The 25083-nt window shown below is 45.5% G+C and overlaps 1 protein-coding gene across 1 annotated transcript in view; it reads right to left on the minus strand.

The window, feature by feature from the left end:
• The window catches only part of afg2a (AFG2 AAA ATPase homolog A), a gene marked incomplete at its 5' end in the record, with an annotated part of 97838 nt that overhangs the window by 12622 nt on the left and 60133 nt on the right, over window positions 1-25083 (minus strand). The window contains one exon of the mRNA XM_079228262.1: window positions 4119-4283. Within this exon, the coding sequence (XP_079084388.1) occupies window positions 4119-4283 (165 nt within the window). The remainder of the gene's footprint in view (window positions 1-4118; window positions 4284-25083) is intronic.

The following is a 25083-nucleotide window of genomic DNA, read 5'->3' on the forward strand; positions in this document are numbered from 1 at the left end:
CTTGATCATAAATTGAAAATAAAGAAAAGAGAGAGAGAGAGAGAGCGAGAGAGAAGTGGAGTGGCATCACACCTTCCTTCAGGAGCAGGTTAAGTCCTTCTTCTTCTCCTTCTTCTTCCTCTTCTCCTTCTTTGAGACAACACTGTGATTACTGTATCAGATGCTGCTTCTGTTTAGGAAAGTGGTGGCAGAGGTGAGGAGGGAGAGCCGGCAGCAATTTTCTGGGCTTAGTGTGGAGTTTAAGGTGTGTGTGTGTGTGTGTGTGTGTGTGTATTGGGAAACCAGATGTCACTCCGGGCAGGTAGGAAGACAGGTGATTTTAACAAGCTTCTCGCTCCGAGCTGACAACAACCGTGTCCTCCTGCGTGACCCCCACCTCCCTCTCCTCTCCAACAAGTCTGAAATCCCAGGAATGTAATTAAAGTCAAAGCTTCAGGTGGTCACACTGCCCAGGACTGAGGACTGGAAGCGGCTCCATGCGCCCACGGGTGCGTCGCCTCCACAAGCAAACACTCCAGCGGGGCGCCTCCTCGTTGAGTTGGACTTTGCTTCGTGGCCTCCATCTTGCCGTTGCTTTACGAGCCCCTCCTCCTCCCTGGCAGCGCCGCTCGCCGGCTGCCGCTTCGCCCCCAGCTGCCAGCTGCATTAGCACCTAGCATGCCAAGTCAAATATAACGGCTCAGCGCGCCGCCACACGGAGATGAAAGCTGCAGCCACACCGCTCCTTCCTCTCAGGACATTCACGTTCCTTCACTTCGCCCGAGGACGCGTGTGGTCGGAGAGCTTCATGACCGAGGAAGTGTAAAAACACACAGCGTGTATTTCTGATATACAAATATATACATGTATATATAGCCTGTATATAGGACTCACGTGTTATTGTATTAAAGTAACACGTGAGTTTGGTATCATTATTTGCATTCAACACATTGATTCTAACAGTAAGTAGAACATGCACTGACAACTTTTTATTATGTTGTAAGTGATATTCTCTTCTTCATAAACTTCTACTTCTCCTCTTTATATGATCTCAAAAGCATGTTACTGTCCTGCCTTTTGGATACATCATTCATACATTTTAGTGTTTATGTATTTGTTTGCTTCTTAAACCGTTGAAAACTGTGGAACCAATTTTGGCTCTAGACCTCTTTTTCCCTGTGTTTGAGTCGTCGTAGGAACCCCAAATTAATTCCAATACTTGTGTTTAATGTATGTATTTGTATTTGTGTTTAATGTATATAAATGTATATTTGCAAAAAAGATAATCACTTTTATACCATATTTTGATCATAACTATGAACATCCAGCATGATATAAGCTTCCCCAAAAATGCCTCCTTGAGTGGTCCCCGAGTTTTTTAAACTGTATGGTTCAGGGCCTTAACAACAGCCCACATATTAATAAGACACATTTTAGGAAAGATTATGACCTAAATAATCGGAATCTGGAACAAAATCCACAATAAAACAAAGCATGGGGGTGTAACGAAGGAGTTTCAGTCAAAAAACTGTTGTTCGGAAAAGAAAATACTTAGTTTATGGCAAAACATTGGCCGATTTGGGCATGCTGGGTATTGAAATGTGCAGGAGCTTCCGCGTGTAGCGTATGACGAGGTTTTAGGAGTAGAGAAAATGTTGTCTGATAAAAATGGGGGCTTTTTGCGCACCGTTCCCAAAAGGTTAAGGTGTATGTATACGTGTACGTGTGTGTAGGATGTTTCTGGAAATGTATCCGTGTTTATTTAACAAATGGGTGAAATTAAAAAGTAAACCGTTGATATAATTATTATCATTACTAGTAATACTGTTGTTCTGGTGAACGCTGCCTTCTCTTTGGTACCGTGACGCTTCGCTATCCGGATCCTGTTTTCTTCTCAAACTTTCCCCAGTCGCGATCTCGGCAGTTCTCAGTTTCATCTCACGGACTGGGATCTATAGCGTCGGTATGTAAAATGTGATCCCCACCTGTGATCTCTTATCAGCTCCACTGTGGCATTTTCCTTGAATTTTTCAAGAAGTCGACGGCAAGTGACTGCAACCCTCCATTCCGCAGATGAGACGGAGCACCAGAGAACCCGATGTCAAACACGACACCCGATAGCCGGGGCTTGGTTTCTCGCCGCATACCTGCTCCAGGTGTACGCCTGCTCCAGGCGGCTCTTTTGGGTGTCAGGAGTCAGGGAGAGAGCGTACGCACTTCACAGGATACGAGGAGGCCCTATAGATCACCTCCGACTGGCCTCCAGAGGATCAGGATGTCAAGAGAGAAGACGGAAACACCTCAACACCTCGCCGTCCTGATCAGACTTGATTTTTTTTTTTAGCTGATAAACAGTTCAAACAAAAGGAAAGGTTGGAGCACGTTCACGAGCCACGTGGCCCGTTTGGACAGTTCCAATCAGGGAGAAAATTACACTCTTTGGTTCATTTTCTTATCAGTGTGGTTTGGTTTCAGAGTGCACCAAATTAAAGTGAACCAAATAGGAAAAATAATAATTTCCAAAGGGTATGAAAGCATGAAGGATCCACTACTCATGTGATCCCATGTGCACATAACTCCCTTTCTCCTCCAGTTTATCTGGAATGACTTTAGAAATGTCACTATTTCTGTTCTCTTCGGCCGAGATGTGAAGCACAGGGTTCATACACATTCTGACCAATGGATGTCCATGACTTTTCCATGACTTTAAACCAAATTTCCATGACCAAACATCTTGGTGTAAACAGTAAAAAGTGAGTAAATGTAGTATTTATCTAACAATGAGAATTCCAAAGCATACAGTAAACCTTAAATGACTCAAATGAATGAGACAATAGTTTGATTAAAAGAATAAACATTTATATAGATGCCTGTATGTATGCCTGCTTATATTCTGAGCATCTTTCTTTTAAAAGCATATTCATTATTTCAAAGTCAGCGGAAATGAACGTCATGAACACATGAATATAACACATTTGCATGACTTTTCCCAAACTTCGGGGGTTTTATTTTTTTCAAGGACTTTTCCAGGCCTGGAAATAAGCATTAACGTTACGACAACACCTCTCCTGAGCTTTTCTTCTGGTCCGCTCCAGACCAAACTAGTGCGTTCTTGAGTTTGATTGACAGGGACTAAATGTCAAGTTCAAATGTTCAACATCTGGAGTAGTCTCTCTAAAAGACGAATGTAAAAACAACAAAAAACATCCTTTTGGGTCTCTTATTTTGAAAAACAATGATGTGGGGGTTTCAGGTAGAGTTCACATGGGTCTGCTTTGGGAAACGCAAAACAAAAATCTGTGACTAACCAATGTGCTTCTACCTCTGGTGGACAACGTGTCCATGTGGGACACTGCTGCTTATGATAAGGAGCTGATTAAGAAAAAACTGCTTCAAGATGCAAACACTTGGCCTCCTGCACTCCTCTCAGGCGGAGAAAAGAATGAAACAACTCGTCACAAATTCTTCTGCACACAAACACGCCACACAGACCAACAATGAGATCTGTGTTTTAAAACCTGCCAAGAAACGGTCGCGTCTGAATCATTAAAAACAAACGCTTGACATTTATATCACGTCCGTGACCTTTGACGTCTCAATACACAGCTGGGATTTACATTCAGGGGGAAAGACATCGTGTCCATCTTATGGGAGAGCTACAAACATGATTTCTCGGCCAAAAGGTGACACATTCTGTTTAAAATGGTGCCCCTTTTTTCCTCGCGGTTTCTTAGCGGCGTAGCGGCGTGGATCACAAGACAGACCAACGCGGAGAGACAAACCTGTCACACAAAGGAGTGTTTGTGCGATTAACTCCCGGCACGCCGCGGGATCACGAGGGCGCAGTGTGACGCAGCACAGACACGACACACACACACACACACGCACAGACACACACACGCGCATCATGGAAAAGCGCAGGAACATCTCACTTCCATTGAGTTTTCTTATTTGGTCAGCAGCAGTCAGAAGATTGAGTTGGAGGCTTGTGAATCCATTTTGCATTGGATGATTAAACACAATGTTTATTCACTCAGCTTGAGTTGCTTGAGTTCCAACTCGTCTAATCTGCACCAAAATATTTTTTGGGTTTCCCCGCTGCTCGCATCATGAACCGGGGAAAAGGAACCGTGACTCACCTCGGCTCCAGAATACTTGTCGGTGCGAGTCACCAGCTCGTCGAGGGACACGTTTTGGGCCACGGGCGTGTCGCGGAACTGCAGCGAAAATATCTCCCGTCGGGTCGGAGCGTCTGGAAGAGGAACGTAGACGATGCGGTCGAGGCGACCCGGACGCATCAGAGCCTGAGGGACGGGGAAGAAAAGGAAAACACAAGTTTGTCAAGTTTAGGCTTTCACATCAATGCTGGAAGCTTCTTTGGCTCGCTGAAGGTCACACATGTTACTGAAATGTCTTTTGTGCATCATCAATTTGGCGTCATAGAAATAGTCATGACACTCTGGCTCTGACCTTTGACCCCCCCCCCCTCTCACTGCTAGCTTGTTATGATGTAGCTCTACTTGAAGCCTCCGCTCCTGCTGCCTTGACCGTAGACCTTTTTATTATTTTTATTTTTTTTAGACAGAACCATAAACCAAATGCCTGAAATGTAAGTTTTTCCTCTCCTGGCAGTCAGAGGGGAGACAGTGTTGACGTTATCTGATAAACCCTCCACTTCCTACAGATCACAGCTCCGTGACCCCAAAACAGTCCTTGAGTACCCAGAGCCGCCGCTGTCTCGCTTGTCAGACGTCATTAAGTGGCAGGCGCCTCCCCGACGCAGACGGGCCGACGCACAGACAAATATGCCGGCTCCTCGGCCCGCCGGTGACGAGCTGTGGTACGGTGTGTGTGTGTGTGTGTGTGTGTGGTACCGTTTGGTTCAGGGACAGGGACGGATTTGGACAAAAATAGCAAAATGCAGTCGACTCTTCTTGAGAGAATCAACAAGAAAAAACAAACAGCAACTGGAACTGACAGCTTTATTGTTGTGTGTCCCCCCCTCCTTCCCCCCCGAGTCTCAGCGAGGCCTCGTTGTAAAGGCGGCGCAGCCCCTGGCTCCGGGCCAGACAGGCCACAGCGGGGCTAAACCCCGGCCCGGGACGGAGACGAGGCAGGAGACACACGCAGACGCAAGCCGTGCAGGAGGTCACGTCAGGAGTGATCAGTGAAGGTTGGAGGGACCGGACCAGCAGCCCTTTGAACTCTGGTTTACACAGACATCACACTGCTAGGCTCGTTTCTCAAAAGGCCCTCAAGGCCCGGCGCCGGGCCTCCTTGTAGCTTTTATTGTCCATGGACATTAATAGTAAATCAACCTGTCTGCTCTAAAGAGGGGGAAAGCAGGATAATATGCAAAGGTTAAGCATTTCAGTAAAGGTGGCCAAACAGAGTAATACTGAAGAGATCATTTTGTTTAAATGTGCTGCTTTTCTCTATTCTTGTGAACCAAATGTCTTTTAAGTCATTTAAATGTCAATTTGGGCTCTGGGTAATTGTGAAAGTTTATATTCACACTTGTTTTCTGACATTTTCTAGGCTGAAGGCTTAATTAGTCTTAAAAGTAAAGTGACAGATGAAACAATGATGAAAAATAATTTAAAAAGAAAAATCGCTTTTTCAACTTTGAACCTCAACTTTTAAGATAACATGTTCAAGAACTCCTGCCTTGAGAAAATGGGGATTTAAACAACCGTGTGGACGTCGAGGTGCGATTGTTTTGTCACCTGCTGCTTCCCTGGTTGAAATCAGAGTTGCCGCCCTAAGCTCAAGGTTGTAAGACGGGAAACATCAAACTGTGTCCTCGTCTTTGCCGGGATGCGTTTTAAGAGTTTTTGTTTTATGGTTGATCTTTATTTCCCCTCTGGACAACCGATTCCCGTTCGCTGGGGCGATGGGCAGTTTTCCTGCCTTTTATCTGTTGCTTTTCGTGTGTGTGTTCCTGTGTATGTGTGTGTGGAACATGAGAGGATGGAAACTGGAGACAAACATTAGTAGCTACCCTTAGGTAACCACAACAGAGCCATGGCTGACAAAGGAGCAATGGATCATGAGAGGAAATGCTCTTGTTTTTCAGGTCTGTGGATTATTCCACTCTTTACGGAGAGGGTCTGCTTGTAGCGGACGGTTTATAACCCAGACGGAGAGGAATAACGGCACTGTGATTCTGTTGGGATGTTAATGCGTGCTAATTATTGGATGCCTGGTGTAGCCTCCAGAAGAACTCAGTTCAACAACTTCTCTCGTTCTCTATATTTATTTACTAACTGATCACAAGCAAAGTACTCAGCGCTGCAATTGCAAAAGCAGTGAGTGGTACAGCAACACGCAGGTTGGGTCCAGAACCACTGCCCCCCAAACGGAAGTGGGGCCTTTCATACACAGGTTATCGTCACAGGTTCGTCTCGCCTCGTCCTCACATCTGATTGGCTCTATCCTGTCAAGAGGAGGAGAATCCCGTGTTCTCATCTTTTCTCACAAGACTGGACCGTGCAACGACCCGTCTGCTTCACTAATGTCAACATACTGATAAACAGTTGTGAGTGTTGAAGTGCGCAGCCGTGTGACTGACTTCCCTTGAGAACTGGACCTTTCATAGACACAACCAACTCCAGCTGCATAGCTGTGTTATACTGACCTCGCTGACCTGAACTTTAATAGGCATGAAGAGTAATGGAAAATATCTGCAGAATATAAGGATTTATATTATCAGGGAGATGATGGCTATTAAATTAAACGTATAAGGGCTCGAGACTCGGGGAACTTGATAATATGCGTCGAGCAAGCCGACTATGAAACAGACGTGAGAATAAGTTTCATGTCAAGGTTCTTCCCGCAGGTTAGTGGGTACTGTAGGTCTGTGTGCAGGAGGAGAGACGGGGTACTGTAGGTCTGTGTGCAGGAGGAGAGACGGGGTACTGTAGGTCTGTGTGCAGGAGGAGAGACGGGGTACTGTAGGTCTGTGTGCAGGAGGAGAGACGGGGTACTGTAGGTCTGTGTGCATTAGGAGAGACGGGGTACTGTAGGTCTGTGTGCAGGAGGAGAGACGGGGTACTGTAGGTCTGTGTGCATTAGGAGAGACGGGGTACTGTAGGTCTGTGTGCATTAGGAGAGACGGGGTACTGTAGGTCTGTGTGCAGGAGGAGAGACGGGGTACTGTAGGTCTGTGTGCATTAGGAGAGACGGGGTACTGTAGGTCTGTGTGCAGGAGGAGAGACGGGGTACTGTAGGTCTGTGTGCATTAGGAGAGACGGGGTACTGTAGGTCTGTGTGCATTAGGAGAGACGGGGTACTGTAGGTCTGTGTGCATTAGGAGAGACGGGGTACTGTAGGTCTGTGTGCAGGAGGAGAGACGGGGTACTGTAGGTCTGTGTGCATTAGGAGAGACGGGGTACTGTAGGTCTGTGTGCATTAGGAGAGACGGGGTACTGTAGGTCTGTGTGCAGGAGGAGAGACGGGGTACTGTAGGTCTGTGTGCAGGAGGAGAGACGGGGTACTGTAGGTCTGTGTGCATTAGGAGAGACGGGGTACTGTAGGTCTGTGTGCATTAGGAGAGACGGGGTACTGTAGGTCTGTGTGCATTAGGAGAGACGGGGTACTGTAGGTCTGTGTGCAGGAGGAGAGATGGGGTACTGTAGGTCTGTGTGCATTAGGAGAGACAGGGTACTGTAGGTCTGTGTGCATTAGGAGAGACGGGGTACTGTAGGTCTGTGTGCAGGAGGAGAGACGGGGTACTGTAGGTCTGTGTGCAGGAGGAGAGACGGGGTACTGTAGGTCTGTGTGCAGGAGGAGAGACGGGGTACTGTAGGTCTGTGTGCATTAGGAGAGACGGGGTACTGTAGGTCTGTGTGCATTAGGAGAGACGGGGTACTGTAGGTCTGTGTGCAGGAGGAGAGACGGGGTACTGTAGGTCTGTGTGCATTAGGAGAGACAGGGTACTGTAGGTCTGTGTGCATTAGGAGAGACGGGGTACTGTAGGTCTGTGTGCAGGAGGAGAGACGGGGTACTGTAGGTCTGTGTGCATTAGGAGAGACGGGGTACTGTAGGTCTGTGTGCAGGAGGAGAGACGGGGTACTGTAGGTCTGTGTGCATTAGGAGAGACGGGGTACTGTAGGTCTGTGTGCATTAGGAGAGACGGGGTACTGTAGGTCTGTGTGCAGGAGGAGAGACGGGGTACTGTAGGTCTGTGTGCAGGAGGAGAGACGGGGTACTGTAGGTCTGTGTGCAGGAGGAGAGACGGGGTACTGTAGGTCTGTGTGCATTAGGAGAGACGGGGTACTGTAGGTCTGTGTGCAGGAGGAGAGACGGGGTACTGTAGGTCTGTGTGCAGGAGGTGAGACGGGTGCATTGCAGTTTGTCATCGTCACATCAGGTCTAGCCAGTCGCGGCGGTGCGTATTGCGCTCTGCACGGTACAACGTGCCAGGGACACTTCCTGAGTTGCAAACCCTGGAAGAATCTGGCGGCTGCAAGCCAACACAAACCTGCTGACCCTCGGATAAATAACTCCCACAGACAGACAGACAGCATGCACACAAATGCACAATTACGTTCTTCCACTTGGGCTTTTTTTAGTTTTCGGATTCCATATTTTTAGTGCAAAGACGCCGACTGCAACGCTATCAGTCGTTAATTCTCTCCACACGCATAATGGAGACGTGCCCGTGGCTTCCAGGCCCTCAAGGGCTCCGAGGGTTCCAAGGTGCTCCCGAAAAGCGGAGCCGACCCTCAGCCCTGAGACTGCTAAACTCATCTGACTGCCCTGGAGGGAAAGAAAGGGTTTTTTTCTTCTCTTTCCTCTGAGCGAGAGCAGGGGGCCCATCCATCACTTAACAAGATACACTTCCTGTTCTCAAGGATCCGGGGGGAGGAGGAGGGGAGGAGGAGGAAAGTGAAGAGAAGGAGGAGGTGAAGGGGGGACCCCGAGAGACAAATACTTGGCTTGGCATGTTGGGCAAGCGTTGACGGGCTCTTTTCGGAACGGCATCATTCCACCTGAAGTCTTGGCTCGCCTGGCAGAGGGCAAGAGACGAAGGGAGGGAAGGAAGGAGGGGAGAGAGAGGACAAAACCAGCCAGACTAAGAGACCCAGACAAGCCACTTGAGAGGACCTCAGAACCCAAAGCCTGCAAACAAACAGAGATAAGTGGCGTGGGAGACAGAGAACCCACCATCGACAAAAAAAAGGCAGTTGGATAAATGATCCTTTTCTTCCAGCAGTCCGCATGACGGCTCGCATCCACCTTGTTGCACCGCTGACATGATCGGCATCATTACACATGAGCCATTAGCAATTAGAAAAATGCCTCTAGGTAAGAAATACCAACTGGCTTTAAGTCAACATTGAAGCATTCGTACGCCACTAAATCTGCACAGCAACAAGCGGAGTGCGATGGTGAGAGCGTCCTTCATGCTGATCAAAACACACGAAGGAGGTATCCGCTCTCTCTCTTTCACTGCCCATAACAACAGTAATCATTCCTGGCATTGCAACCCTCCTCAAGAAGTGATTACCCCCTAATGACAGACGACTTCCTATCTGCGAAGGCCGGTGCCTCTCCCCCTCCCGACCAGCGAGGAATGCTGGGAATCTTCTCCTCGGAGCGTTGCCGCCGAGCACATTCTTGGCCCCCGGCTTGGATCTGACCTCCTCTGAAGCTACGTCTGCAAACTGTTTACAAACGGACGCCTCCGCATTTCAGGTGTCTTATTCTTAGGCACGGCGCGGCTAAGTCAAGATGGGATCTGCCTGGTTGCTTCAGATCAAACGCACAATGAAAAAGAAACTGACACTGAACACGATGACTAAGTTCTTCCCCGCACATGTGCTGAAGTCTTCTTTTTGTTGTTGTCGGTGGTGCTTTTGCTAACGTGCAGGATGACAGCAGGCCGCCTGGCTGAATAAGCGTCTTGCCCGAGGAGACGTGACTTTGTTCCCTTGCCTCGAGGCATTTGCTGTATGTGGTTTCCTAACCTGTCAGCCCGCAATCCTCAGAGGTCTGGGTGAGTCATACTGACTCGGAGAAGGGCCACCCTGGATTTACACACAACGCACACCGAACAAAACAAAAAATGCAGAGCGCTCACAGAAAGGTCACAGAGGTCGACTTCTGGAGTTCACATTTGGGAAATGAATACAGGGAACTCGCTAAGTATAAAACTAAACCCATCTCTCGGGTACTACAGTCATTCTGCAGTCTACTTTGCTGCTAAATCACTGAAAGTAGCTACTCAAATTTGGGATGTATCAACACGGTTGTACCTTGATGGATTACGTTCTTTTGTCGGAAGGCATTGTCAGACTTGGCCCAGACACTTGAATCCAGCACCAGGTTGGTTTTCTTGCATCTCTCGGGAGGGTGTTTGTTTTCACACTGGAGAATCCGTTCAAGCCGATTGCGCAACACACTTTTAAAAAATGGCAAAAACCCGAACGACATCCACGGAAAATGTGCTATTTGTGCATCATCCCACGACACGAGAGACGAATCTCTGCATCGATTACTCTAAAAGGAGTGTATTCTCATTGCCGATACATATTCTGGGACATGAACCTTTTTGGTTTTACATGTGAAGCTTTTTGAACCACATTTTTGCAGTGAACAGAAAAAACAGTTCCTTCAAATGCCTCGACATCTATTGGCTTATCGGCTGAAGAGTTTTGCACACATCTTTCTTATGAGATGACATAACTTTGGGTGAGAGGGGGACCGGACCTGCTTTATGTCAGTCCTGATTTTGATGTGGGAGGGGATTAGAGGAGGAACAGAGAGAGAGAGAGAGAGAGAGAGAGAGAGAGAGAGAGAGAGAGAGAGAGAGAGAGAGAGAGTTGGCAGCCAGTCAAAAACATGAGAGGCTTTCACTCTGGATTTTGCCCTTGAGTCAAACTTGCATCCGGCTGCCGAGGCCACCGTGTCCAAGAACCAAATAACTCTGGCGCTGTTAACCCCATACTGTCCCACGCGCTCTGCACGGCCAGGAGGACGTTTCCATAATGAGATACTAAACCATTTCAACAGGTGATATTTGATTTTTAGAAATTGACTACTTTGGCACGATCGGGAATACCAACTGAAAAAAAACTGTGAAAAGAAAATGTGATTGAGGAGGAACATCAACCTTTTTTTATACTTCTGATTTAAAAACATGTAACTAATAGAGCTTTACAGCAACGTGAATGGATGCATTTTCAGAAACCCACTAAAGGAATGCCTATATAAGAGATTTTCCACCACCAAAGTAAATGCTGAGATCTGAAAATAAATAAATAAATACAATTGCACAACAACAACGTCCGGCAGAGTAAATACAGATGTGAGACAAACCCCAAGCCAGATGATCTGAATCACAGTCTTTGCATGAAAATAAAATGAAAGTGAGGACACCTGAACCGACGGCAGGAATCCCTCATGCTGAAATTGCGTTGGCTGTTTGGGTATAAATACTTTTTCTCTTCGTTTTATCAAACTGGGTCTTTGCTTAAAACCGGCGTGGTCTCTTGACTGCTTGTGTCTCTCAACCCTTTTGGCAACGCTGCTGCGCCGCAATACACTTTGCAAGTACATTGTTATTACTGCAAGGTACGGGGAAAAAAGTTTATACGCTGCGATAAAAAACACGATTGTTTCCTGTCACACGTCAAGTTTGGCGTTTGTTTTTTTGTCCTATGTGTCATGAATTTACACATTTTCCTTTTTAGCATGTGTGGCCCCAGCAGGAGTCAGACTGTAATCCTGGCAGGACCACAGAGCTGTGTGTGTGTGTGTGTGTGTGTCACAGGGTGGGTGTTTGCAGAGCGCAGGGTCATTACAGAATTAGATGTCACACCTCTTTTACCTTTTATGGTGTGTGTGTGTGTGTGTGTGTGTGTGTGTGAGGGTCACAATCATATGGAGACCAGGTGAAGGGGCTGAGTGAGATGAGGGGTGGGAGGGGGAGAAGAAGTAGCAGCAGCTGTGTTCCTCTCCTTTTGGGTCTGGGGTGGAGGGAGTGGAGGTGGGAGTCGCTCACACCCCTACAGCTGCCCTGGGGGCCGCAATAAAGTCCCTGAATCTGTCAAAACAACCCCGGCTGGCTGGCCCTCACACCTCCACGGAAATAAAAATGGCCACTGGCAAAATAGCAGCCTTATTTTGTTAGGAATAGGTAGGTAGAGAGAGCGTGTGTGAGTGTGTGTGTGAGTGAGTGTGTGTGCGCGGAGGGTCGACCACCAGACAAAAAAAAAAAAAGGTGAAGAAAAGCAGAGGAAATTAGACGGAGGCCATGTTGAAATGTCAACTCATTGGAGCCCAAAATAAAAAAAGCAGTGGAGCGGCTGCCATAAAATAAATGTATGTTTGCTTTACAAAGAGGTGTTTCCTGTGAGCTGTCCGCAGTTCGCAGTTTAATTCTACGGGGCCTTGCGTTCGGCGTAAACTCGCCAGGCCTGGTTTCCATAATCTGCTCCAGAAGCTCGTGGGCAACCTCCAAACTCTCGGTGACCGTCATGTCCACCCCTCTGATAGTTATTCTGGCTATTTTTTCTCATTTGATGCCATTATTGCCACTATCACCGATATAGAGCAATAAGACTTCCTCTTGCTTTGCATTCAGGGATGTACATCAGCAGTGTTTCGGTCTATCGACCTTCATTATTGTATTGTACCAGACAACGGCAGAGCATATCTCAAATAGGTCGGATGGATCAATCAGGTCACAAAATTACATCCATTGATCAAGTATTATAATCACACCATGGTGCCATAGCAATAATAATAATAATAATTATATCATTTGAAATATGTGATTCAAACAGAGAAGAGATGGGATCAGAAGAAGTTAAAATAAGGGCTGTAACAAATGACTCATTCATTTCTTAAATCAATAAAAAAAAAATCACAATTTCGTCCATAAAAATGTCCATTTCAAGCCCAGAGTGTCGGGAGTATTCAGTACTGTATTACATGTATGCACACAACTGGTCAAAAGGTATTGAAACCCAATTCTGACACAGGAACTCTTCTCTGGATGGGCGGGGCTTCATGCAGGACCTTTTGATGTCCACAAACTCATTTTTATTTAAATCATTTAAAGCCTGGAGCTTTTGGGGCAACTGCAATTCTGGTGCCCACTTTGCATGATTAGTAACCCAGCTTTGCTTCATGGGGTCTATCAAAGTATCGCACAATTACTAAATGTTTACCCTTACAATACTACATATTATGTAGCCAAAATAATGAACAAACTACAACAACTGACACGGAGGATTTCTCTTATTTGTCTTAAAAACGTCAATTAAAAAATTCAGAATCTTTAAGTCAAGATGTGTTTTTTTCTCACTTAAGAGGTTTTGGTTGCGACGGCCAAATATTACTTTAAATGTGCTCATGCATACAGTAGAATGCAGCTTGACATGTACACACTCAGAGCCCCCCCCACCCCCCCCCCCCCCCCACCCCCTCCCCCTCTCTCCCCCCCCAGACACAGACTGCAGGTGCCAGGCCCACCTCGGGGTCCCTGCCGGGCTCTCGTTAGGCCTGGTGCCATTCAGGCGGCTCCTAACACGCAACCCAGAGTGCTTTGTGTTTCTCTGACAGCCCTTGTCGTCCGCTTCGTGTAGTGGTGGAGAAAAAAAAAGAGAGAAAAAGAAAGAAAAGACGAGGACTTCGGGGGGTTTATTGCTTTGAAGAACTCGCCGGAGCCACAAGGCAGGAGGTTCACCTTGCACCTATATGGCACTTTAAAGGACTATACCGGTGTTTTTGCACATTTTGTTGCAGATTAAATACTTTACTGCTGTTCATGTTCAAGTTTTTATTTATTTTGAAGACAGTTGTGGGTTTTCGTCGACTCCTACATCCACTTGTAGATACTTGAGGAAAGACAATCCTCAGTTATGTCAATTATTGCATCACTGGCAGACTTCTTTTTATTAAATCAGATGATGTTTCACGGCAGTAAAAATTACCTCAAGCAAGACTGAAATGAATAAAAAGCAATGGAAAATCCTGCAAAAGCACTCGTAAGGCCATAAAGATCAACCAATCAACTGATAAATCTTTAATGCATCGGAAAGAACCAACGCTCACTTCCAGCTAAGATGTGGCTTTTTGGAGACGTAAGCGTGATAGCAGGGATTCATCTCAGATAAACCCTCCTAGATCAATATTCAGGTGTTTACTAATTACATATTTTTAGAAAAAAAAACATTTTGTGTCTTGGCTGCGTTTTTCTAAATATTTTCAATCTTTGTCAGACTCCTTTCAAAACTTCACCGACTTTACTGTCAAGTGCAATAACTTTATCACATGCATGCGATTCTGAAATCTATCATCAATGTTCTTTTGCAAGCCTACTTTGCATAACATATTTTGAAAGGCTGTAGCTTAGTGGAAGAAAGAGGAGGTGCGTTGGCCTTTATGGTCATTCCAAAACCCCAATAGTCCGAAAAACGTCTCATTGGCCCGAAAGCCCATTTGTCTGACAGCCCGTTACCCTGAAAACAAACGGCCATTGTTTTCCGAAGGCCCATTACTCTGAGGCCAGAAACACTCCATACAATGAACAGAAGCACATGGCTAATTATTACGTCTCAATATATTCTACCGTGGCGAAGGTATGACCCCGCTCTGCCTCTGGTTCTTACCCTTAAAACCTAACTGATCTCACGCCTAAACCTGACAGGTGATATGAGGCAGAGTGGTGGGTCATGCTATCACCGAGAAAATACATCTGGAAGAATCAATAATATCCTTCTACATGACAATTAGCCATGTGCGTCTTTTTGGAGAAACGGCATTTAGACCAATGGGCGCTTGTATTCTGGATTTCGTTTTTAACTCTTGGGGTTTCGTAGTATTGGCCCGTCGGAACAATACCCCGAAAAAAGGTCGACAGACTTTTAGCAATGTGTCTAGAGATCATTGTAGATCACCTGTCCCTCCATCACTTCTACGGCCACCATCATCATCATCACCATCATCATCATCCCGAGGCCCTGCTCAATGTCTGGGGAGGCCACCGGCAGCCTGTTTGCAACTCCCAACTCTAAGGCTCAAAATGAAGGAATGTGTGCAACACACACACACACACACACACACACACACACACACACACACACACACACACACACACACACACACACACACAAAGAGACTTGAATGCTCACATGTGCCGCTACTCACAGATACTTAGCAAAGAGACAAACATAAACAGGCACGTTGCTGAGTGACAGAGCAGACCCGACCGGATAAGTTTCCACTTCCGTGAAATCTAAACATTAGCTTGTTTACTCTCGCACTGAGCCGAGACCGGGCCGAGGTGAGAGACGGGAGTGTGTGTCTCTACATGTAGATGTGTGTGTGTTGCCAGACAGAAAATACAAGGCGTGTTAATAGAGACAATATCTCACGCTGGAGTAAGGCATAGAGCCGAAGAGAAAAGGGTGATGCTCCCCCTCCCTCTCTCACTTGCCTAATCTCTTCATCACGATGTGACACCTTTCACACATCTGACAGCAGAGCGCACGCTGCCGAGTAAGAAGAAGTGGAAAGATGAGTTCATCATAGTTCAATTACTTGATGAAAAAGGGATTTTTACAAGCGATTTTTAAATAAGTCATCGTTCTGTCGACATGTGCTTCTCCATTAAGACGTGCTCCTTAGATTTAAAGACATCATGACGACCCTAGAATGGGATAAGCCGTTTGGATAATGGAATGGAATGAGTATAACAAATATGCTTCCCATATTCTTAATAAAGTACAGTTCATCTTGTTTGAAAAGATGATTCATGCTTCGCTGATACTCAGCATGTATCCTGGACATAGAAATATAATGAAAAAATGGACAATAAACTGGTCATTTGACGAGTTCAAAAGAAAAATGGCGCTCACCCCTATGCAGTGACAATATAAATAAAATAATTCAGCTACAATTCTTTGCAATGGCGACGGTTTCACGTAAAAATGGCCGCTACTCAGACCTTTCCTGTCGAGGGAAATGAAAATGGCCATTTGGCTCCACTCTTCAGCGGCCATATTGGAAGCTCTCGGACAGCAGCTAGCTAGCTCTTCGGCCTTAACAGCAGTCAGCAAACAAACAATTTATCTTGTTGTCACCTAACCATCACTTTCCTGCTGTGGCTGTTGTGAGCCGAGGCCCAACAAACAAACATTAGCCTTAGCAGCAGACAAGTTAGCATTACTATGGGCTTGTTGGCTCTTAAGCAAACACAGCGGCCAGTTTGTTTACTGTAAGTTAATGGGCTTAGCTTCCTCAGCTTTGCTACATGCCATGATGCTTTAAAAGGAGGTGTTAGCGCGGGTTAGCATACATTTCAAGGCACAGTTGTAACTGTTGTCAAAATTGGAAAAGTTGGGTTATAGGTGGATCACTTGCTGAATAAACCCATGTTAATGCTTCTGTGGCGGTTTAAAAAAAAAAAAAATTGTTAATACCAAAATACTCCAATCATCTCTCTGAGTTTCAGAGCCCTGAATCATGATTCTTCAAGGATTCTTCAGCTTTTATTTAGCTTGTTTTCTACTATATTTGGGTTCTTCATAGAGAAAATCTGGTGAAAATCTGCATCCTATGTCAGTAGAAATACATTGTTGTACATTTTTAGAAAGTGAAATGTACCAATACAAACGTAGAATAGAAATTCAGTCGCTTTGAATGAGTGAATTGTGTCCGACCGTAGGGGCTTTCACGTCTTGCTGCACTGCACACCACACACAATAAGAGCTGCAAGTTAAATGTAATCTACAACATCAAAGCAATTAGCCACCGAGAGATAACGAGACAGAGAAAAGGAGAGGGCGGGTAGGAAGAGAGAGGAAAGAAAAAAAGAAATCCCCCACCCAGCATGTGAAAACCTGTGTCAGATTTCGCCACAGACAAGGTCACCCTCTCTCGGTCTCGCCTCAATGCCCCGGCTTGGTAACCGGATCCGGTGCCGGACGGCGACAAACCTGTTTTTGTCACAGCGGAGGTGCCCACTTGGTTTACACGGCCATTGTCTTCGCAACACCTCCACCATTTAGTTTGTGCCCTCGTTTGCCTTGAATGTACCTGCAAAAAAGGATTCAGGGAGTTGTGTGTAACTTGCACACATGGGGAGGCTTCAATCACACACAAAAATGTCCCAATTCTAGAGCCAAAGCATCATCACTGGTGTTATGCTGCACAGCCAAGTTAACACTCGGTATGTTTGTAATTGTGCTGCCTATGAAACTGCACAGTAATCCCTTCCAGCTGCCTCCCTCACTCACCCATCCACCCTCCTCTTCCTCTTCCTCCTCTCTCCCCTTTCAGAGAAACTGTAGCTGCAGCTCTGAGTATGTTTTCCATGGGCCCTGGTGGATTCATCCCGTTGACAGCGCCAAGCCTTTTATGCATCGAAAACACAGTATTCCCTTTCAGGTGGAGAGAGGATGGAGGGGAGAGGGGGAGCTGGGTTGTGTGTGGTGGAGTGGGGGAGGTGGGGGGGGGGGCTATAGGACGGTCCCCGCAACAGACTTCAAACTTCAAAATCTTGGTCCTCATCTTTTCCACAAAAAAAAAGAAAAGAGAGAGACAGACAGTAAGAAGGGAGGGGATGAGGGAAGGGGAGGCAGGGGGGGGAGGAGGAGGAGGGAAGGAAGAAGAAGAAAAAAACAAAAAAACAACAGCGGCACAAAGGAGTGCGTAATTAAGACAGGAAATGGGAGAAGAGAGGAGGGCTCTGGGGGCTTTCAGAAAGAGGCTGGCCGGGGTCGCTTTTCCAGAGCGCGGAGGAGTGGGGCCGATACCCGAGCCGTCTGAATGGAAATCAGATAATCTGTTAACACAAGGCATGGCCCAGATCCTGCCTGCAGACTGACACGGATAGGCCAGTTCCTGTTCCAATCCGCTGCGGTGGCACAAAGCGTTGCCAAGGCAACCAGCTGTTCCAGCCAAACTTTGCCTCTCTCTCCGAGCCGAGCCGACGGCAAAAAAAAAACGACAGGTGGGGCTGCGAGGCGGGTCGAAGCAGAACTGGAGGGGCGCTTGTGAAAAAAGGACGACTGGGACGACACGGGAGGCAGGAAATAAAACGACATGCTGCTGAACTCTGCAGCGACCAATGAGGTGGTTCTCTTGCTTCAACTTCTTCTGGTCCAAAAACTAAACATATACATATATATATATATATATATATTACATATATATTTATATGATTTTATATTTATTATATATATGTTTTTTATATATTTATTATACTGTATAAGAATATATATATTTTTTATATATATTCTATTTTTGTATATACAGTATATATTTATTTTTATATATCTATTATATATATTTAATATTATATATTTTATTTTTATATATTTTTTTATATACAGTATATATTTATTTTTATATAATTATTATATATATTTAATACTTTTTTATATATATTTTTTTAAAATGTTATATACAGTATATATTTTTTTTACATATTTATTATATATATATATATATATACATATATATATATATTTAATATTATATATGTATTATATATAAATATATATGCTATGAGTAGCTTTATTTTCGTAACATTTGTTCTGAACATTTCTGTTGTGAATCCAACACAAATGGAGACGAATGGAACCCACAAAAATAAAAGTTTCCTTTGGCCCCATTGTATTGGAGGTTTAGGAATTTGACTCTTTAACTAGCAATTCAGTACATCTGCCGATACTGACCTCATTAGCTGGATCAATATTGCCATTTTACTACGTTGGTATATTCTGTACGTCTCTATTGCACGTCAGTCCGTCCTCCGTTGCTCTCACTGAGGTTTCCACCGCTTTTCCACTTTTCCTCATTCCGAAGCGAGGCTCAACAATAACAGAGGGTGCCGCTCGCTGTGCAGATTGTAAAGACCCCCCTAAGGCAAATGTGTGATGTTGGGCTCAAGTTGACCTGACTTGGATTTGGTACCGGTCCTAATGTGACTGGTCCTCATTAATACAGTGTGTACATTAAAATAATAATTTTGTTTCTGCCACGAGAAACATTTATTCAGTCCCACAGGGATGCTGCCAACTCAGTTTTTAGTGCCGCAGCAGCACTTGGCCTCACGTTGGCTTACATAAAGATAATTTCAATGAGTTACAGCACAGTATACAGACTTTAAATGTGGAAAGAGGGCTCTGGCATCGGGTGTAGGTGCTCAGTATCAGTAAAGACACATGGAATCGGCGTCGGGAAAGTGAAAAAGTGGGCTTGGTGTGTAATATTTGAGCACTTAAACTAATGGAAAACAAGTTGGCTTGGAGCCTCGCGATACGGTGGACGCAGGCTGCTACTGCTGCTAACTAGCTGCATCACCACATCTGGCTAAGTGATCCCGATCTTTTGAGCACGCCTTCGATGAACTAAGTCAAACACATTCTAAATTTGAACAGCCTGAAACACTAAAAAAAGCTCCCTCAGCCAAATGCAACAGTTTCCCCTTTTCCACACTTCGCCAAATAGTAGATTTTACAACTTTATGCTCATTTACTTATTTATTTTTTGGTGCTTTGTCAGAGTATCATTTGCTGCCGCTCTAAAAAAAACAACAACGAATGATCTACCTGACAGTGGCGTTGGTCCCGATGTGGTATTAGGATCAAACTCTCCCCACAGCGCCATAAAAGTGTTATTTACAATGGCCTGAACAACTTTATAGATTGCCCTGGAGGTGAACAGCAGGCCACAGCTTTAAATCAAGGCTGGTTAAAGGTCGCCATTTCCCCCCTTTTCCAATTTAAGCTTGCGTTCATATTTTAGGAGCGGCGACTTAACAACAAGGAGGAACAAATCTCAGCAATAAAATCCCACTACTTGACCCACGGCGTTTCCCAGCGTGCTATTTGATTATCAAATATCTGAGCGGGAGGAGGTGAAGAATAGAAGAAAAAAAAAACACACCTCCTACAGGACCTCCACCTCTGCGCCCACTTCAAGAGCAAGGCGGTGCGACATGCAGCGGCGTACCGCAGCTCAAACTTCCCCTTCCTCTTGAGGGGAAGCCATTTTATTGTGTTCCACTGAGATAATTGCCAATCCTTTAAATGAAAGGGTTTTCTCAGTGCTCTGGTAATTACTAGATACGCAGCAAGGGTCTGGTGAAGGAGGGGGGAGGTGGAGAGGGGGGAGAAAAAGAGAAGAAAACATGACAGGCAGGTATTAAAATTCAATGGGTGGGGCAGGAAGGAAGTCGAGAGAGGGATGTGTTGAAACAGAGAGAATGAGGGAGGGCTGCAGGGAGGGAGGCACGCTGTGCTGCTGGAGCCTCCGTTTGGGGTTGAGGAAGGACATGCTTACGGTCTGAGGGTTGGGCCTTTTCTTTTTTCTACTTTTTTTTGTATTCCTGACCCATCAGAGCAATACGGTGCCAAGTGCCAAAGTCACATCTGTTACTGGGCAATCCTCGTGCTCGTGGTACGCTGATTTATGTGGTGATCGCCCGACCTCTTTTCCCTGAAGCGCTGGTCTTTTTTTAGGAACTTCCCATCAGATTTGCAGCAGCTGAGCCGAAGTTGAATAATTCCTTCAGACAGTGCAAATTACACACTGCGCTTTCCTCCACAGCGCGTTGAGGAATGTCACTCGGCGATGATGGAGCGATTGAAAAAGCAAAGCAAACTCTTGCTGCACATGCAGTTACACACACACACACACACACACCTCAAAAAGGTTTCTGGATACACTGGCAGGGATTCACAGAAGAGCTCCGTGAATCACCTGAGGTAAACACACACGGGGCCAACGGAGTAATTGCGGGGTGCTGTCGTTAGGATTACACCCTCATTAACTATTGCTGCTTCGCCGTTTGTTGAAAAATAGATAACGCCAAACACGGTTGACATGGTAGCGCGGATGAACAACAAAACAAAAGGCTCAAAAAGTTGGCTGCACAGTAATCTAAAAAAAGAAACGGACCATTTAAAAAAAAGTGTTGAATAAGTGCATCCATTACGTACTTTTTTTTAAGCGTAAGGCCTGTTTTTTTCCAATGGGATGAACTGCATGTTCTGAAGGTGTAATATGAGAAGTGTGTTTCCCTACAGAACAGACAGAAAATGCAGCTATATAGGCGGACGATTCGATGTTTGTATGATTAGCAATGTTTAAGTGGACGTAGTCATCGTATTGCCACCCCTTTGATCATGGACAGACGTTTTGAAGCATCAAGTTTGGCATTTTCTTCTTTTCGTCCACCATCTTGTTTTTTTTTTGCAACCAGAAGTGACACAAGAGGGCGGAGCTAAGTGCAAGTGAACGCTGAAGAAGACATTTTTTTTGGGGTGACCAAAAAAAAAACAATTAACCTTTACGAACTGGAAGCAAAAAAAGAAACTCAGTGAAAAGGTTAACGTTTAAAAACTAAAACTCAGGGAAAAAACCTGGGCCAATCACAAGGTAGCCCCGCCCCAAAGCCGATCCCTTTTTCTCTCCTAGAGATTACATTTAAGGAACGCCTGGTTTACTTGAGAGGTAAGAATACGGAACAGATTGCGGGAGAAACAATAGAGTTCATGTGAGGTTCGGCATCGTCACTGGGCATAAAGAATGGCACGAATGCAGTTGACAACAAAAACAACACAAAAACAACACACACAAAAGATCACAAGGCTTGTATGACGTAAACTAAACTGCATACATCTGACTGTTCAAGCGACGCTTGCAAACCACTTTGAGAGCACCGACCCTGGACTACCAAATTGGGAAAAGAGGGCAACTATCTTAAAAGTCCCCCAAGAGTTGGGGAACTTTCTCCACGTCAGTCCAGCATCAAAAGAGGCGGGTCCTGTAGGTCCTGTAGGTCCTGTAGAAGGTGAGCTCACAAAGTGTACATCTGTAAAGTGCACAGTACTCCAGTCTCTTTTGGGGGCCCCACAGTTACTCTAGCTCTTACCATGCAGTACTCTAGTCTTGACAGGTAAGTCAGTCTATCTAGACCTATCAAATGATCTTTTTTACATGCCATCAGGTATCATTTACACACTTTCCCCTGTGGTCCCTGTCCCTGGAGAATGGCCCTTCAGATGCCCAGGCTTGTCAAAGGATCGCCTGTTGGGGGCCGGTGGAAAAAGGTGTGTTCTCAGCTTGTTATGTGACACGGAGGGGAGACGGGCCAGAGGAAGGTGAGGGGAGGAGCGCGGGGTGGAGGGTCAAGGCGCGCAACAATGGCCCCTCTCAAGTCGGGAGGGCCCATCAGTTGAAGTGTGTTTTCCTGCAATTTGAGAAAGTGGCATCTGGTTAAATTGGTGTCCTCTTGAGTTCCGATTGCTAGTTATTAGACTAGAGGACGGGGTTGCAGGTTGCAGGGTGTGTGTATAAAGGGGCTGGTACGGCCTTAATTGATACTTCCAGCTCTTCCAAAAGAGGAGCGAAACCCTCAGTAGTGCTGAACAGCGGCATTCCAGGTCAGACTGGCTGTCTCCATGGCGACGGCCAGGGGGGAGGGCGAGCTCCGCCATTCGCGGACGAGATCGGATGCTGGAAATGGATACGGACTGACAGGTCAGCGCCACGGGCCACACAGCGCCCTGCAGCCACAAGGCTTAGGCATCCTTCACTAGGGCAAAGAGAGCCGATGGGGGGGGGGGGGGGGGGGACCCTGTGGGTCAGGGGCCATCCTGCACCATCGCCATGGAGATACTGCATGTACTGCATACACTACATATACCACATATACTGCATACACTATATGTACTGCATAAACTACATGTACTGCATATACCTCATATACTGCATGTACTACACTACATGTACTACATGTACTGCATATACTACACATACTGCATGTACTGATACCACCGGTAGCCGGTTTAATTAAACATTCCTCATAATTACCACAGACTGGGGGTTGCAATGAATGGATCCGAGGAACCGAAGAGAACATGTCTTGTTTTAGAACCGTCACACTTTTTGGCACCGAGGTTGTGCGTCTGCGTAGCAAAACTACCCAACATTACACAACATTTGTGCTCTTGTAAACATATTCTTAAATCAGATATTGACTTGATTTGAGTGTATTCTATCTGGGCAAAAGTATTGCACAGGTGCAAATAACACTGAAGATTTGGCTTCTTTTGCTTGTGTTCTTCAAAGTAAGTTATCACAAAACGTATTATTTCAGTATTGGTACCAAATCCCAGCAACAGTATCACGACTATAATACAACGTTTTATGTTTTTAAGTTATGAAAAAAGCCAGTAGGCTTTGCATAGAGAAATAAGGCCAGCGGTTCATTTTGAATAGACTACAGATGGAACAAGATAACACTTGCTCCATCTGTACAGCCGGGGAGTTCACACAGTGTACTTTGTGTCGTACCAGACGGTGTTCAGTGAATATTGCAACACGATGTATAGATGATTTGTATGCTTACGTGGGCGACATAAAAAAATAAAAAAATCAATCAATCAAAACCGAGCTGACCCATCGACGGGACGCATTCAGTGATCTCAAAGTAATACTCTCATTATACGCGGCCCCATCTATTCAGTCAACTCAGCAACGCCCTGTTTGCAGGGAAACATATCCGGCCTTTTACAAGAGGATATTATTTTACAGTCTCCTGACCTTGAGTGAAACACAACACCGCCCACCGGTCTATTTCTGTATTTGTCTTACAGTAAGCTGCCGGTAATTGAATCATGCTCTCCAGGACTACGAGACATGAATGGTGCTGCGGACGCTTTCAGCCTTAGTCACAGTGGAGAAGAAGAAGAAGAAGGCACAATCTTGCGGCTACCGTGTTTAGCTCTCGTGACCTCGTTTGTATTACTCGTGAGGCTTTACATGCAGAGTTAAGGATACTATATATATATATATATATATATATATATATATATATATATATATATATATATATATATATATAAAACTTTAATAGCAACAGAGTTGTGTTGCATCTTGAAAAAAAGCACCACAGGGATAATAGAGAGAAATTCCACGTTAGCAAGTGCTTTTTGGCACCGTGGTTAATTTGTTGTCATGACTCACGTCTCCAGAACGCAGTGTCTTCTGACAGATTACACCCAAGAGGTGTGATGCAAAACATCAGAGGAGGAGACCGACCACCCCCCAACAAAGTGGGGTTATCAGATGCCAAAGAGCAAAACGTTTTTAGTTAATCAGTGCATCAAACTGACGCACAAAATCGAGTTGGCGATTGGAAGAATAATGCGTCTAACTTGACTTTAGTCACGTCGGCTTTGGAAGAGATCCACAACCTAACCGCACCTCTGGTTGTGTAACTACCCCGGATCTCGGTGATTCCCTTTGGCACGAAAACAACAACCCTCGGTTTCTAAAGATAGATAAACTGGTCTATTCGCATGCTGTCAACTGCTTAATCTCAAAACTAACAAACCGCAAACTGAAAGTCGCTGGCTTTCCAACAACAAGCCTCCGCTCCTCCACTTGCGGTCAGGTTTGGAACTACTGGTTCATCCAAGTGTGCGTTCAAAATAACCAAATGAACTGCGTTGCACCGAGTTCTTTCAGTAGGAGCGACGGCAGGTTGATAGGATTAGACTTTATTATCACCTGGGGAAGGTATATTATTAGTCTGAGTTTGTGTTCTTGAAATCTGTTTGGGGAAATGTTGGTGGAACCCTTTCCCCAGTCATGTGAGCTTTAGGCGGTCGGTTTTGGAGGCCCATGAGAGCACCTAATTTGGATAATACAGTTCCCCTTACAGTTACTGCAACTACCCGGCATTACAAGATTACACAAACAACTCCTCTTAAGGATGGTGAGAACAGTGCTGCAGCAGTGCATCAATCAAAAGAAAAAACCTCTTCGCTGGCCACCATCTGCTTGCAATTTCGTGTAAAAATCCACTCTGAGACCAAAAGTCTTCTGAGATAAGCATCTTTTGGGCAAAACTCTCTCAGATGAGGGTCCTCGGTCTAATTTGTGGGCCCATTATCTATATTTATGTCCTCTGTAGTGCAGTTAAGAAGTTTGTGAAAAAGCCTGTTTGGTAATAGCGTTTACAGTAATGCACAAAGTTCAACGGCGACTTGACTTGGGGGGTCTGCAGGATGTGGAAGGGGATGGGGGGGGGGGGGAACGTGGCGTTATCGCAGTCCCGGGTTGTGATCCGGTCCC

The sequence above is a fragment of the Taurulus bubalis genome (genome assembly GCF_910589615.1).
Source record: "Taurulus bubalis genome assembly, chromosome: 13".
Taxonomy (NCBI): domain Eukaryota; kingdom Metazoa; phylum Chordata; class Actinopteri; order Perciformes; family Cottidae; genus Taurulus; species Taurulus bubalis.